This window comes from Pristis pectinata, chromosome 4, assembly GCF_009764475.1.
Source record: "Pristis pectinata isolate sPriPec2 chromosome 4, sPriPec2.1.pri, whole genome shotgun sequence".
Classification (NCBI taxonomy): domain Eukaryota; kingdom Metazoa; phylum Chordata; class Chondrichthyes; order Rhinopristiformes; family Pristidae; genus Pristis; species Pristis pectinata.
Window position 1 is genome coordinate 67,488,041 of NC_067408.1, and position 15,711 is coordinate 67,503,751.

The following is a 15,711-nucleotide window of genomic DNA, read 5'->3' on the forward strand; positions in this document are numbered from 1 at the left end:
TTAAAAGGAGTGTGGGATACAGCACCCTGTGAGACAAATGCCAAACCATTGGGATTTTTGGAACAATTGGAGAGCGGGTTATCAGTTTTACTGTAGTGGGACTACTCCCCTGGGAACTGGCATGGACTCGATGGGCTGAATGGCCTCCGGTGTCGTTTTAAGCGTAAAATACAAATCTGGAGTCGATAACAGCTGTTGGATTTTCTAACAAAGCATACCTAGTGCCCCCTTTACCTGGCCTGGCCTTTGTGTATTCGGACCCACAACAATGTGGTTGAACCTTAATTGCTCTCCAACTTCAGCCAAGGAAGTGGTTCAGACTGCTGGCAGGTTTGTGGTACTCATGGCTCCCTTTCACTCACACAGTTCTGATCTGTTTGGGTCAACTGGGTAATACCTGTAGCTGTATGGGGAGCAGAACCATAAATAGAAGAAGGCAGAAATGTGGCGAGTTCCACGTCCCATCTGTTTGATTCTTGCAATGTTAGTTAAAGCTTCCACTTAATCTGTTCTCAAAACTGAAGTATCCTGCACAGTTGGCATCAAATGGCTTCTACTTTGATGCAAATGACTAATCCCATGCGTTCCGGAGCAGAGGAAGGGGATGGTTAATAGATTATTATCATTATCCATTGAACACACGTTAAGAACTAAATTTATATTCTTCATATTGCAGCTTAACTGCTAGTTCTCTCACAGTATCATCTGGCAGTAGCAGAGGCTCACTTGCATCTAGCTGTGGATCACTGGCTTCCAGCAGAGGTTCTTTAAGCTCAGTCAGCTTCACTGATATATACGGGCTTCCGCAATATGAGACTGACACCTCACTTGATGTGGGATGCTATCTGCAGTTTGATCTACTTCCGTTCGATACAATAGCGAAGGATCCTTCATTCATCGACCATTTTGGACTGTCTAACTTGAGTAAACCAAGGAGATCTCTGGATCCCCCACAGTCCCTGGCATCACTCTCCTCCAGGTCTTCGCTGTCTTCACTCTCCCCTCCAAGCTCCCCACTCGATACCCCATACCTGTCTGCTTCTCGTGATTCTCCACTGGCCCAGATGAATGAGGAATTTGAGGAGCTGGTTGGGAGATCAGAGTCAAACAATCTCCGAATACAAGCCCAGGCTGTTTGCCAAGATTTGCAGGAGGCTGCATCTGGAAGTTCGCTGGGAGATATTAAGGTATCACAAGAGCTGGGCCCCAGAATGAGGCCACCAGTCCAGGGTAAGGTAACATTTTTAAGTTGCTTTTAAACTTCATTGCTTTGGTCTAAAACTAGACTTTGTCAAAATTATTTGAATATTGAGTGTATTTTTAGTGGATGAGGATATACTTCATTGGCAACACATTGGCTTATTTGTTGAAGGAAATCCTTCCAGTTAACAGCTGCTGTTTTGGATCTTCTACCCTCATCCCAACACAAAGTATCTCTTCTACATTAAAGTTTCCCCCTGTGGGTGGTAAAGGGAATATTCCAGTACCTCAGGCTTCCTTCCAGGGATTTTCAGTAGAAAATGCAGAGATGGATGTTGTATTTCTAACTTGATTGCTGCAGTCCCATAGCTTGTGGGAGCAGGGGAGTGTTAACTATACGGCTTTATGATTCTAAAGACTTTGGGCAATAATGTATGTTGACAATATTGGACCATTAGAACTGAAAAACAGATCTACAATGAGTGGCAAATTTAATATTGCTTGCATGACAACATCTCTTCAACTCCAGGTTACTCAAAGGGCCTTTCTTGTGTTATCACACTGAACTTGAGTTGTTGCATATATGCCCCTGGATAGCAGGTCTTAAAAGGAATAAAAACACAACATGCTGGAAGTACTCTGCAAGTCAGGTCTTGTCTGTGGAGAGGAACAGAGTAAATGTTTTGGGATGATGACCTTGCATCCAGCTGTGGATCACTGGCTTGCAGTAGAGGTTGTTTAAGCTCAGTCAGTTGTAGAGAAAATGGTGAGGGGCAGAGTGTGATTGGGTGGAGACCAGGGGAGACTGAAGGACACAAATGACGGTGGTTCTGGCTTGGAGAAGGAGGGCAAGCTATGTCTGGATGAAGTGTAAATAGGAAGAGACAAATGAAAATTGAAATGCCAGAAGTGGAGAGAGGAAAAAAAAGAATTCTGGAAATGACATCCTGGCCTGGAATAGCAGATTATCTGAGGTTGTGGACACTGCAGTGTGCCAGCTCAGATGAGGTGGTGTTCCATGAACTTGCATGGAGCTTCATTGGAACAATCTAGGAGGTCCAAATCTGCAAGGTCAGAGTGCGATGGAGAATTAAAGTGGCAGGCAACTGAAAGCTCGAAGTCACCTTTGCAGACTGAACAGAGATGTCCTCAAGGTGGTCACCCAGTCTGCATTTGGTTTGCCCTCTATGTAGGAGACCACACTCTGAATGTTAATGCAGTTTACCAAACTGGAAGTAATAAAGTGAAAGGCTGCTTTTTATTTCAGATTTCCAGTATCTGCAGTATTTTGCTTCAGGTATTTCATGGAAATGGCCAAGATGTATGTTCCAAACGTGTCAATGAAAAGAGTATTAACAGACACGTTTGGAGATGTGTCTCTGTGACTGGAAGTACACAAGAAAAAACATTGAAACCAGTTTTGTTGCATTTGTAAATTCTAAGTACAGTACAGGCCCTGTGATCCGGCACATCATTAACTCTCCAGAAACCAGCATTCCACAGAGAGCACCTGGAGCAGATATTGGGTCACCGTTGGGAGAGAACCCTGGTTGACAGTGGGAGACTACTGAGGGAGACCCTGGGGCTCACAGTGGGATGTTGCTGGGGGAGAATCTGCGGCCAACATTGTCAGGTTAACTGCCATATTCGATTAACCAGCACCTGTGGTCTGGATGCCAGATAACTGAGCTTTTACAGTGTTGACGAGTGGTCGTACCTACAAGTTTGTTGCCACCTTGTGGTGATGTCCTGTATAAGTCAGTGAGCAGTGAGGCCTGATTTGATCAGCTCCTCACAGAAGGGGACAGCTGGTGAATGCGATCAAGTGGAGGACCGAGGTGTGAACCATTTGAGAGCAGCCAGACTGAAGCTTGGAAATGAACTCCTTGCCAGTGTTGTGCACAAGGAATTACACTGAAAACCCCAGAAATACTCAGTAGGTCAGGCAAATCAGTACAGAATGGGAAGAAAAAGAGTTAATGTTACTGATTGATGAAAAGTAGTGGACTTGAAACATTAACTCTTTCTTTGCCTACTCGGTACCAGATGTAATTAATGGTTTCTCCAGTAATGCTCCATGAAGTACATGTAATTGACATGTTAATACATTTAAGGTTGGCCATGTAGACATGTTGTATTGATGCATGGGATTCCAACTGCTGCATGTGTCATTCAGCCATGATATCATCACTGATGATGTAGCTTCTTTATTACCTACCGAGAATGATCTGTGCTGTCACGCGTTTTCACTGAGACTGCATTAACGTGCTGTGTTTCCTCTCTACTCCAGTGGTAACTCTGCGCACCGATAGTGCCACTAAAGCAGGCAGAAGAATGAGAAGAGTCTCCACAGGATTATCTGATGATTCTCTTGCTACGGACAGTGGAGTCTTTGAAGCATTAAATAAGAGGTGATAATATTTATCTGAAAGTCAGGGTGATAGGAAAGGATTGGAAGAAGTATATACAGCTGGTGTTTTGCAAGTGTCTCATGCTGAATTTTGATTATTTATGGAAGAGCCATGGTGATAAATTTCCTGTGATATCTCACCAAGGAAACTTCTCACATTTCTCAAAACTGCCTTGCGTCCTGACATGTCACTAGCTCCCCCCTTCACTCTCTTTCCTCCCCCCCGCTCCCCCTACCCTCTCCCTCCACTCTGCCTTCTCTCTCTTCCCCTTCTCTATCTCCCCGCTCTCCCTTTGCTCATTCACCCTGCTCCCCCTTCTCTTTTTCCATCCCCAACTCCCCTTCTTTTCTACCCCACTCCCCCTTTCTCCCCCATCTCACCCCCATGCTCCCCCTTTTCTCTCTCCCCCTCACACCCACTTCTCTCTCTACCCCATGGCCCTTCTCTCTCTCTCTCTCCCTCCCACTCCCCGTTCTCTCTCCTCTCCTCCTCCCTTCTCTCCCCCTCCTCCTCCCTTCTCTCCCCCTCCTCCCCACTCTGAATCTGTGTTTCCTTGCCTTTTTGGGAGTTCTGGTGGAATATTAGTGAAACCTGATCAAATTTCAGGAGTCACCACTTTTATACTATCATCTCCACCCATGCTCTTGAATGTTGGTGAAGCAGATCCTGTGCAAAGACCAAGATAACTCGCTGAGTTGTAATAAAAATCTTTTATCTCTCCACCTCCTCCTTCTAGTCTCAAGGCAGATAAAGATTCCCATTTTTCCAATGCTGTGCAACATTATGAGCTTTTACAAAACACCGGTCAGGCCATTCTTGGGCAATGTGTCCAATTTTCCTCAGCACATTTTAGAAAGGTTTTGTAGTTCTGGGAGATTGTCAGAAAAGATTTACTGGATTGGGTCCAGAGTTGGGAGATTTCAGCTACAACATTAGACTGAGGAGGCTGCCTGGAGCAGCAGTGGTTCCAGAGGAGATTCATTAGGGGTGTACAAGTTCAGGTTAGGTTAATGTATGGTCAGAATTCTGCCACTGAGTTAGGGGTCACTGCAAATCATCAAAAAATTGTTCACAATGCAAACAGACTATTGTTATGAGTCATTACAATTTACTTTGTGCTGTATAATTACGTATATTAATGTTCAAATGCTTTTATTTGCAGGCCTGAGGATACAGAAGAAACCCTGTACAATAATAGTTCCACCACATTCGATTTGCCACAGATAAAAATGGGACTTGTGTAAGTGTCTAGCTATAGTGGACATCCTTGATGATTCCCTTAGAATCTAGTCCTTGATCACTGTCTTTTTATAAGAAGCTTGTTGGGCGGGGGAAGGACTTTCTGTTAATGGGTTATGTATTTTGATAGACACTTCCTCAGGAATATCACAGTTGACCCTAAGTAAGTGGCTTAATAACTTTGTAAAATGGTACATGCAGTATGTTTAAACAAAGAAATCAGTGGCTGTTCTACCTCTGGGTGATTGAAACTTGAGTGAATAAATGTAATAGGCTGCGCAGTACTTTTAAGTCCTTTAAACACAAGTGCTGAACAATACAGAGCAGCAGTGCCCAAGTCGGGATATGGTAGAAAAGTGGCTGTATTGCTATACTATTAAACTCAAGCAACAAGAGTTTAAGCCCCAATGTGGTGATTTGGGATTTGAAATCAATTTAAACTATTTAGAAGTGACATCTATCATTAAAAGTTACCCTGAGGCTGAGAAGTTTTTTTTTAAGAAACCTAACTGATTCATTAATGCCTTTTAAGGAAGCCATGATTGACTCCTGACACTTCCCATCTGTGTCACTGACTGGGGTGGCCAATAAATACCAGTGGTGCCCACATCATGAATTAAAAAAAGATTGATTTTCAGACAGCCAGAAAAAATTACATAAAAGTTTGAGAGCAGTTCATGTGAAAAAATCTTGAGCAATAGAAGTGATTAAGTGTTTTCTCATCACTAGCAGCTAAGGAAATTAGATCTATATTCTTTGGGTTTTTTTGAACAATAGGGCTGACCTTATTGAGAAATATATGAGTCTGAGAGGGTATGATGTTAAGATGTTTCCACTAGTCTCAAACAGAGGGATGTAGTTTCATAGAACATAGAACAATAAAGCACAGGAACAGGCCCTTTGGCCCATGATGTTGTGCTGAACTAATTAAGCCAATGACACCTAATTAAACCAATTCTTTCTGCCTGCACATGGTCCATATCCCTCATTCTCTGCATATTCATGTGCCTATCTAAGAGCCTCTTAAATGCCTTTATCATATCTGCCTCCACCATCGTCACCACTGGCAGTGTATTTCAGGCACCCACCACTCTCTGTGTTTAAAACAAAAAACTTGTCCCACACATCTCCTTTGAGTTTTCCCCCTCTCACCTTAAAGGCATGGTTTCTAGTATTAGACATTTCAACCCTGGGGATAAAGGTACTGGCTGTATCTATACCTCTCATAATCTTAAACTTCTATCAGGTCTCCCCTCAGCCTCTGTCACTCTAGGGAAAACAATCTTCTTTTGTCCAACCTCTCCTTATAGCACCTGCTCTCTAGTCCAGGCAGTATCCTGATAAACCTCTTCTCCAAAGTTCCACATCCTTCCGATAATGGAGCAACCAGAATTGAATATAATACTGCAGATGGGGCCTAACCAGAGTTTTTATAAAGCTGCAATATAACTTCCTGACTGTTGCACTTACTGTCTTGACTAATGAAGGCAAGCATGCCATGTGCATTCTTTACCACCTTATCAACTTGTGCAGCCACTTGCAGGGAGCTATGGACTTAGTCCCCAATATCCCTCCGTACATCAATGCTGTTAAGTGTTCTGCCATTAACAAGGTATTTTCCCTTTACATTTGATTTCCCAAAGTGCAACACCTCGTACTTGCCCGGATTAAATTCCATCTGCCATTTCTCCACCCATATCTGCAATTGATCTGTATCTCGCTGTATCCTTTGGCTTTCTTCTGCACGATCCACAATGCCACCAATCCTGATGTTACCTGCAAACTTAGTAACACACCCATCCACGTTTTCATCCAAGTCATTTATATAGATCACAACCAGCAGAGATCCCAGTATGGAATCCTGCGGAACACCATTAGTCACAGACTTCCAGCCAGAATAAGATCCATTGACCACTACCCTCTGTCTTCTGTGGGCAAGCCAATTCTGAATCCAAACGGCCAAGTCACCATGGATCCCATGCATCTTAATCTTCTGGGTGACCCTCCCATGAAAGATCTTGTCAAATGCCTAACTAAAATCCATGTAGACAACATCCACTGCTCTACCTTCCTTGATCACCTCATCACGTCCTCACAAAGCTCAATCAAGTTAATAAGATGTGACCTGCCCTGCACAAAGCCATGTTGACTGTCCCTAATTAGGCCATGGTTTCCAAAATGCTCATAAATCCTATCCCTAAGAATCCTCTCCAGTTGTTTCCCTGCCACTGACGTGAGACTCGTCAGTCTATAATTTCCAGGATTATCCCTATTTCCCTCCTTGAACAAAGGTCAAGGTAACTTAAAGCTGATGTACGTAGGAACTTCTCACAGAGAAAGTTCTCTACCCCAGAGAGTTGAAGAGGCTAGTTTGCTGGGAGTATTTAAAGAGGAAGTAGTTAAGTGTATGAAAGATTAAGTAATTAAATGCAATGGAGAACTGCACAAAAGAGGACATGAGGCCTGAGGCAGATCAACCATGATCATATTATATAGCAGGGCAGGCTTAAAAATCTGAGTGGCTTCCTCTAGCTCCTGTTTTCTTCAAACACTGAAGGTGGTTGGTTCAATCGCTGCCGAGTTCCTGCTAAAGTGATTTTTTGGGAACCTGGTGTGATGACCTTCACAGAGTAACTAGCTATTTCTAATTGGTTCAGCTAACATCTGACTCCAAATCCACATTTCACAAGCTAGTTAGGGACTTGCCATTGATCCCACCTCGTTGGCATCTCCTACATTCCAAAAGCATTTTTGATAGTGAGGAATGGGGTGAGGAGACCCACTGGGCATACTTAACAGCAATATCAATCTAGTAAATTCCCAATGAGCTAACTATATATAAGTTGTACTTTTTAAAAAATTATCTAATAGCATTGACAGGATTAATCTAATTTTTCCATTTTCCCTTTTTAGGAAGATGTTGGTATAGCACTTTAATAGCTTTGTTTGATCATGTTGCTGAAGCCCAAAGCTAGATTACAGAATCTCAGCAAAGGCAGTGAACCTCGAGGGATTGCAATCAGCTGTCATTTTCCTTTTTGTAGAGGTTCTTATTTTCAAAAATAGCTGTTTTACTGACAGCCAATGGAGAGCTCTTTACCCAGCATTCACAGCATCAAAGAAACCATTCTATTCTTGGGATGGAGCCAGGTAACGATTTGGTCCCAGGGTGAAAGGCAATTCCATTGTTGTGGACAACAAATGAAGAACTCCCCATTCCACTTGCACAACAGCACTTGTGTTTCAGGTTGTAACAGAGCTGAGTGCATTGAAATCTGTCCATAATTTATTTTTTTATGAGAGTATTAAATTGACTTGTATATATTTTACTGCGCAAGTAGCTTGGGTTTTTCAACAAGTGTTTATTTCCTGGGAATATCCATTCATGTACCAGTTTCTTTGTGTATAAATATAGCTGTTGGCGTTGGCCCAATGGGAAGCAATTTTGCCTACGATGGGAAAATTGTGGGTTCAATTACCACTCCAGAGAATTGAGCATGCAGTCCACTCCAGTTCAGGAGGGGCCACAGCTTGTTGCAGGTGCCGTCTTCAAATATAAACATAAGAAATAGAAGCAGGAGTGGATCATTCAGCCCCTCATTCCCACCCCAGCATGTAATACGATCATGGCTGATCTTTTACCTCAGTGCCACTTTCATCCAATAACCCCATTTCTCATAATTCCTTTATCTCCAAAAATCTATATTTCGGACGAAACAAGTGAGGAATATGATGGAGTTCTCTCCACTTGCTGGTTGAATGCAGATCCAAAAAACACAGGAACCGTGAATCAATCCAGGAAAAAGCAGCCTGCTTGACTGGCACCCTTTCTTCCACCCTGTGCGTTCAAACCTTCATCACCAACTAGCCATATCAGCAGTGCGTAGCACCCACAAAATGCATTGCACAACCTACCAAGACTTCTTCCACAGCACTGTCCAAACCCACAAGCTCTATTGCTTCCAAGGTCAAGGGCAACAAGAGCATGGAACACCACCACTTGCAAGCTCCCCTCTAAGTTACTCACTTGAAAATATATCATTTTGCATTCAGGGTCAATAGGCATAAATCCTGGAACTTTTGTTCAGAAGAAGGTAGTTTGCCACCACCGTCTCAAAGGAGGTAGGCTTGCGCAATGAATACTGGTCCTGGCAGTGATACTAACATCCCAAAAATGAGGAACAAACCAGGAGCCCTATGTTTCCTCTTGGATGAACATAAGATGGAATGGAACTATTTTAAAGGAGCAAGATTAGGGATCCTTGGGTGACAAAGGTCACTGAAGGTTTGATCAGGACAAAAAGGAAGGAAGCACATGACAAGTATAGGCAACTACAATGAAATGAGTCCCTTGAGGAGTAAGGAGGATGTAGGAGAAGAAAGAAATGAGGGCATAAAGAGGTCATGAAATCTCCTTGGCAGGTAAGATTAAGGAGCATCCCAAGTCATTCTATAAATATACGATTAAGGTGTTTCAGAGGCTCTTAGACCGGCACATGAATAGGCAGAGAATGGAGGGATATGGACCATTTACAGGCAGAAGGAACTAGATATCATTAGCTTAAGTCGTTTGGCACAACATCATGGGCAGAAAGACCTGTTCCTGTGCTGTACTGTTCTATGTTCTATATCTGAAGCAAGAGGGTAGCCAGGGAAAGAGTGAGTCCCCCTAAAGGCCAAAGGGATAATCTATGTGCAGAGCCAGGAGATATGGGTGACGGCCTAAATGAGTTCTACTTGTTTGTATTCACCAAGGAGAACGATGTGGAGGAGGGTGAATTCAGGGAAGGATACGTTGGTAGTCTGGAGCATGTCAGTATTAAGCAGGTGTTGGTGTTGGATGCCTTGGAACACATAAGGGTAGATAAATCCCTGGGTCCAATTGAGATCTGCTGGGGAAAACGAGGGAGGAGATGGCTGGGGCCTTGATGGAGATTTTTGCATCTTTGTTGGCCGAGGTGAGGTACCAGGAGACTGGAGGATAGTTATTGCAGTTCTTTTGTTTCTGTCATGCTTTCCTTCATGGGTCGAGCACAGAGTATAAAAGTTGGATTGTTATGCTGCAACTTTATAAAACACTGGTTAGACCACTCTTGGAGGATTGTGTGTACTTCCTAACGCCACACTATAGGCAAGATGCGGTTGCGCTGGAGAGAGTGCAGAGTAGATTCACCAGGATGTTGCCTGGATTGGAGGACTTTAATTATGGGGAGAGATTGGATAGGTTGGGCTTGTTTTCCCTGGAGTGAAGGAGGGGTGATCTGATGTAAGATTATCAGAGGCAGGGTAGATAGCCAAAATCTTTTTCCCGTGATAGGTGTATCAAAAACAAGAAAGGATAGGTGTAAAGTGAGAGGAAGGAATTTTAAAGGGGATCTGAGGGGTAAGATTTTAACACACAGAACAGTTAATATCTGGAACGTGCTGCCAGAGGAGATAGTGGATTCAGATACAATTACTATGTTTAAGAGGTATTTAGACAGACTCTTAAATAGGCGAGACATAGAAAGATAAAGCCTTAATGTGGGCAAATGGGATTAGTGAAGCTAGGTAAAAAGGTTGGCATGGACACAGTGGGCAGAAGAGCCCATTTCTGTGCTGTACCACTCTATGTGAGAAGTTCTCTGCGGTATCCTAATCAACCTTTCTTCCTTCTGCGGTATCCTTTCAACCTTTCTCGTCATTATCACATTGTTTGTGGGGCGTATATACAAATTAGTGCTCTATATTACAACACTTCTTTGAGTCCATTAGTTGCAAAAGGTGCAATATAAATGCAAATCGCTGATTTGCCAAATACACTTACAAAATCTTTGGATCTTCAGGTACGATGACCGTGATGAAAGCTTGATCATTCGTGTCCTACAGATAAGGAATCTTGCTGCTCTACATGTGAAAGATGGGCACAGAGTGTAAGTTGAAAATTATCGCGACAAACCTGTGAGTCTGGAGGTCTGTGTTTTATTGCTGCTGTTGTGTTTTATAAAGCTGACCATTCTGTTTATGGAGTCCAGAGCCAATGTTGATTTTGTGTTCACTGTTTTAAACAAATCTGAACTGGATTCTAATAGGACATGTGACCAAAGAGGAGGGTTGCTTTGGTTCAGTGGCTGATTGTACAGTGCACTAGTTGCCATGGCTTGCAATACATTGTGCTTTCTGGGCTCTTCTGGTCCCTTGGCTGTTCAGAAATATGCCAGTTCATTGCTGGTGTTGGGAAAGAGAAATTCAGAGTTAGTGGAAATCACCGAAGCTTTGTGGGTCTTGAGAGAGAAAATGAAGGAGAGAGAGAGGGTGAGAAACAGTTAATGGTGTTGGGAAGTATTCTGGCTTTGAAACTCTCGATGTAAAAGTATGAATTTTGTTCTTGTTACAGATACATAAGGATTTCGCTGCTCCCACTTGACACTGGCACAACATTTACTTACTGCTCCAAGGCCTTGGAGTTCCAGCCACTCATGACATTCAATGAATCGTTCCAAGTATCAATTCCGCCCAGTATGTTAAAGCTGAAGTCTCTGCAATTGGATGTATGTGCCATTGACCAGCAGATACAGGAGGAGCTGTTGGTAGGTGCTGATTACTAGCTGTCTGACATTCTCATTCATGCTGCAAGTTCAGAGCAGCATGAATGAGCACTGTGAAATAATCGTGGTTTTGTATTGACATTGAACTTGTGTAGACCAGATGTCCAGACTCAAACTAACTTTGAACTTGAGTAGGTTAAGAGGCCACTTCCTCCAGGCAGATACTTTCCACATGCGGTCCTGTTACTGTATTCAGATATTATTTGACTGCTGCTGACAGTTATGGTGTGAATTCGTTCCGTATTGTACATTGTATGCAATGATAAAGCAATGGCAATGATCTGCACAAGCCGGGGTAGTGTGCAGTTTGCAGGTAATGACATTCCTGTATTCTTGCTGCCCTTGTGCTTCCTTTCTGATGGAGGTGTGGGATGGAGTGTTGCTGCTGACCAAGACTTGGAGATTTGCTGCCGTGCACTCTGTAGGTAGTGCACCTTGTAGGAATGGTAAGCTAGGGTGAGGTGAACTGGTTGATAAAGTCCCAGTCATGTAAGTACTTTGTCCATGATGGTATTCAACTTCTGAATTAAACAGCTGTTGTATCTGGCTCTGAAATAGGTTGCTTTTAAACCTTGACGTTTTTGTAACTCCTTTGCTGTCTTTCTTTTGACTAGGGAGCCCTTCAGATAAGTCTAGCCGACTTCGAAAGATCGAGTGAAATGTTGTTTCAGTGGTATCAACTGCTCGTCTTCAGTAGTGTGGGGGCAAAACCTGAGCGGAACAGCAGCCAATTCAGCAGCACCGGAGCTGTTGGAAATCCAACTGACAGTCAGACTAAGGTATAACTGAGCATAATGGATTTGGTTCATGGGCCCATGCACTAACCTACAAGGTACAAACTGTGTGTAACAGAAACTAAAAATGCTGGAAACACTCAGCAGGCCAGGCAGCATGTATGGAGAGAGAAATGGACTTAATGTTTTAGGTCTATGACCTTTCACAGAGTCATAGAGTGATACAGCATGGAAATAGGCCCTTCAGCACAACTGGTCCATGCTGACCAAGATTCCCATCTAAGTAGTCCCATTTGCCCGAGTTTGGCCCATATCCCTCTAAACCTTTCCTATCCATGTATCTGTCCAAGTACCTTATAAAGGTTGTTAACGTACCTCCCTCAACCACTTCCTCTGGCAGTTCATTCTGTACTCTGACCACTCTTTGGGTGAGAAAGTTACCCCTCAGAACTGACCCTGTTAACTCTACAGTTTTCTCCACAGATGGCTAAATGTTCTCAGTGTTCCCTGTCGGCACTTGCAGGTTTTTGCTGTCTTGTGTGCATTGGTTGCTGTGTTTTCTACCATGGAACAATAGTTCATAAACTGCAGTGTGAACTGGGTCATGTGAAAATTGATGCAGATAAATGGTCACACCTCCTTGGTCTCCATTCCGATGGCAGCTGCCTGTGCGAGCTAACGCTTTTGTTTCCTTTTGCTGAAGGTGTCAATGCTTTTAGCAAGAACTACAGCTCAATTGGAGGCAGTGGAGAAGCAGTTGGCAGAGGAGAGAGTGAAGCTGGAGTGCACAGAGGAAGAAATCCAGGAGCAAATGAAGGAAGAGAAACTCGAAGCAGTGTCGGAAAGGTACTTTAAATAAAGTTAGGAAGTGCTGGAAGCTCTTGGGCAGTCGGACAGCATGTAGACACGACATTTTAATTTGATGGTCTGTTATCAGGGCTGGACAGTGTTAAAGATTGGCAGCTTTTAAGCACGTGAAATTGAGGAAAGGGTCTGTGGGTGCAGGAGAAGAACAAAGCAAAAGGTGGAAATTATTGAAAGATAAAAGGGCGATGCTGAATGAAAGGGGAATGATAATGAAACAAGTGAAAAATCAAAAGATGCCTCCAGTGGAGGTTTGAATGTTTATCGCAGAATAGTGGAGGGAAGAATCAGGGGAACTCCAGATGTGTAGACCGCTCTGTTGGCCATGCTTCAGTAGGGGATCCTCGCCCAATACACCAGTTGCACTACTTTGGTGATTCTGAGTTGTTCTACGGACTCACTCAGTCGATTCTGACCAAAAGGCAAGACCCTGAAAATCTAACAATATACAGTCCTTGTTATTTAGGTCTCAAAAGCTGATCTGCATTGCATTAAAGCGTCCAACAAAGACTTGTATATTTTATCCACTTCAGACAACCATATATCCTTGTCTTTATGAACATTGATCTGCCACAGCTTCACACTGTTCATAGAATGTTGATTTCTCCTTATAAATTAAATTGGAGATGACCTGAACTGCTAAATCAGTCCCACTTACATTAATTATCTTATTTTGATTTTCCCATCTGAACACCATCTAAAATTGATTGACATTGAATGGCTAGCTGGTAAAGGAAATTCTTAATTAAAGTGATCCAACTATCACCTTAATGATAGAAATATATTTAAATATACTTCTCCCCTTTTTTAAATATGATTTTTCTTAAAATGAGAGGAGAATGCATGATCACCTAGAGGATGTTTTGGACTGAGGGGAGGAATTGGATGATGAGCTAGTATATGACTGGTTGTTGCTCCCACTGGAAAAGTTGCAGAGATTGAGAGGTGATACCTGTAGCTGATTTTATGGTTGTAATTGGATTTGTTATGTTGGCCATAACAAGGTGTTTCACTTTGCCTATAACAACACAACCAGAGGACATAGAAAAGACTTGAAGTGGGTCAATTCAAAAATTAATCTGCATGAACATTATTTTAGTGAGCGAGTGGTTAACTGTCAGAATAGCTTCACCAAGGAGGCAATGGAACTAAATGCCGCTTAATTTATTTGAATGCAGATTTAGACAAATTTATTTAAGAAACTAGCTCTCTAGAATACATTCTACTAGTAATTGAGGCATGATGTGGGCATAGTGCTTGGGAGAAATATTTCTCCAATGGTTTCTGAAATTCACCACTTTTAACTATGATTGGTAGTTTGTAAGGTGACTGATAGAGATTTGATTGTTTGCCATGTTTAGTCAGTGACTCTTGTTATTGTATGAAACAGGATGGTAGAAGATGAGCCAGAGGACAGTAGTGGCATGTGCAAAAATGTAATGGTGTTGGTTAATCAGTGGTAATGGGTTAACCTGATGTTGGTCTGGGTGGGCCTTTGGTGCAGTCCGGTGTTGTCCTGGTAGCTCCCTCAGAGATATTCTGATGCCAGCTCTGAAGTGGTGGTTGCTGTAGCATGCTAGTTAGTGAAGTGCATGATAACCAGGCTTTTACTGTACCTTAATCTTTTCTCAGTGTACAATTCATAATAGTGCACTAGTAACCCATTCCAGCTCAGCGCCAGGAGTAGTGATTGACATTGTGTTGCTCTTTAACTTCCTCGGTTTAATGGTGTTATTGGATTGACATCGGGGAAATATTAATGTCTTTGCAGTTACCGAGTTGTGCTAATGCCTACAAATGGATATTGATGGTTGTGCTGATTTCCTTCTCCTAGGAGCTGGCAGGCAGAGTCAGTTGACAGTGGGTGCAGCAATAGTGCCCAGCTTAGCCCACAGTATCCTCTGGTGGAACAATTAAGCTGTGTGGATGGAAATGTGGGCCACTTGCATGAGCTGGCAGATAAAGTGAGCCAGTTTGCTTCTATCAAAATGAGAGTTCCACGAATGAAGGTAAGCATTCTGCTTAGACCATGAATATACTTGGTGTTTATGTCACCTGCTATTGTACATGAGGTGGTCCATCTGAGACCACCTATAATCTCAAATAGTAAACCTGGAATGGTGTACCTATTTTTAATATAGGACCTTGGGGCGGCACTTGGTAACATTTCAAAATATGTTGTTTGAAAAGTATTAATTGGCGAGGTGCTTAATAGTCGGTGAATTTGTTCAGATGGTATTAGTTGACAATTACCAGTCGGAGGTGGATCCGTGAGTCCCTTCATCCTCAACAATATGCAATTGCTCGGTGTCTGTTCCTGGCCCACTCTGGGGCCCCTCTGCCCTCTCCACGGCCAAAATAAATAACCCTTGACTCCTCCATCCTTGCAGGCTTACCACCTCATCTCCAACTTCCCTTTCCAAAGTGCTTGAATATGCTGTCATCACTGGAATGTGTGTCTGTCCTTCCAGCAATATTTGAATCCCTCCACTCAGGTTCCCTTGCTCCCATGGCACCAATATCTCAAAGTAATGTGAGATTCCATGTGACCATGAAGGGCATCCTATTCCTTGGATTCTTCCTGGCCTGTCTGCAATCTTCCACACAGTTCCCTATTCTCCTCCAGCTCCTCTTCACCACCATGCCAGACTGTCCTTGCTTTGTTCATTTTTTACC

The 15,711-nt window shown here is 43.0% G+C and overlaps 1 protein-coding gene across 1 annotated transcript in view; it reads left to right on the forward strand.

Moving 5' to 3' along the window:
* Positions 1–15,711, forward strand: part of wwc3 (WWC family member 3) — a 172,183-nt gene that overhangs the window by 143,213 nt on the left and 13,259 nt on the right. Inside the window, exons 11-18 of the mRNA XM_052013860.1 lie at positions 677–1,230; positions 3,491–3,611; positions 4,774–4,851; positions 10,676–10,762; positions 11,227–11,419; positions 12,052–12,216; positions 12,875–13,017; positions 14,870–15,044. Of these exons, the coding sequence (XP_051869820.1) occupies positions 677–1,230; positions 3,491–3,611; positions 4,774–4,851; positions 10,676–10,762; positions 11,227–11,419; positions 12,052–12,216; positions 12,875–13,017; positions 14,870–15,044 (1,516 nt within the window). The remainder of the gene's footprint in view (positions 1–676; positions 1,231–3,490; positions 3,612–4,773; positions 4,852–10,675; positions 10,763–11,226; positions 11,420–12,051; positions 12,217–12,874; positions 13,018–14,869; positions 15,045–15,711) is intronic.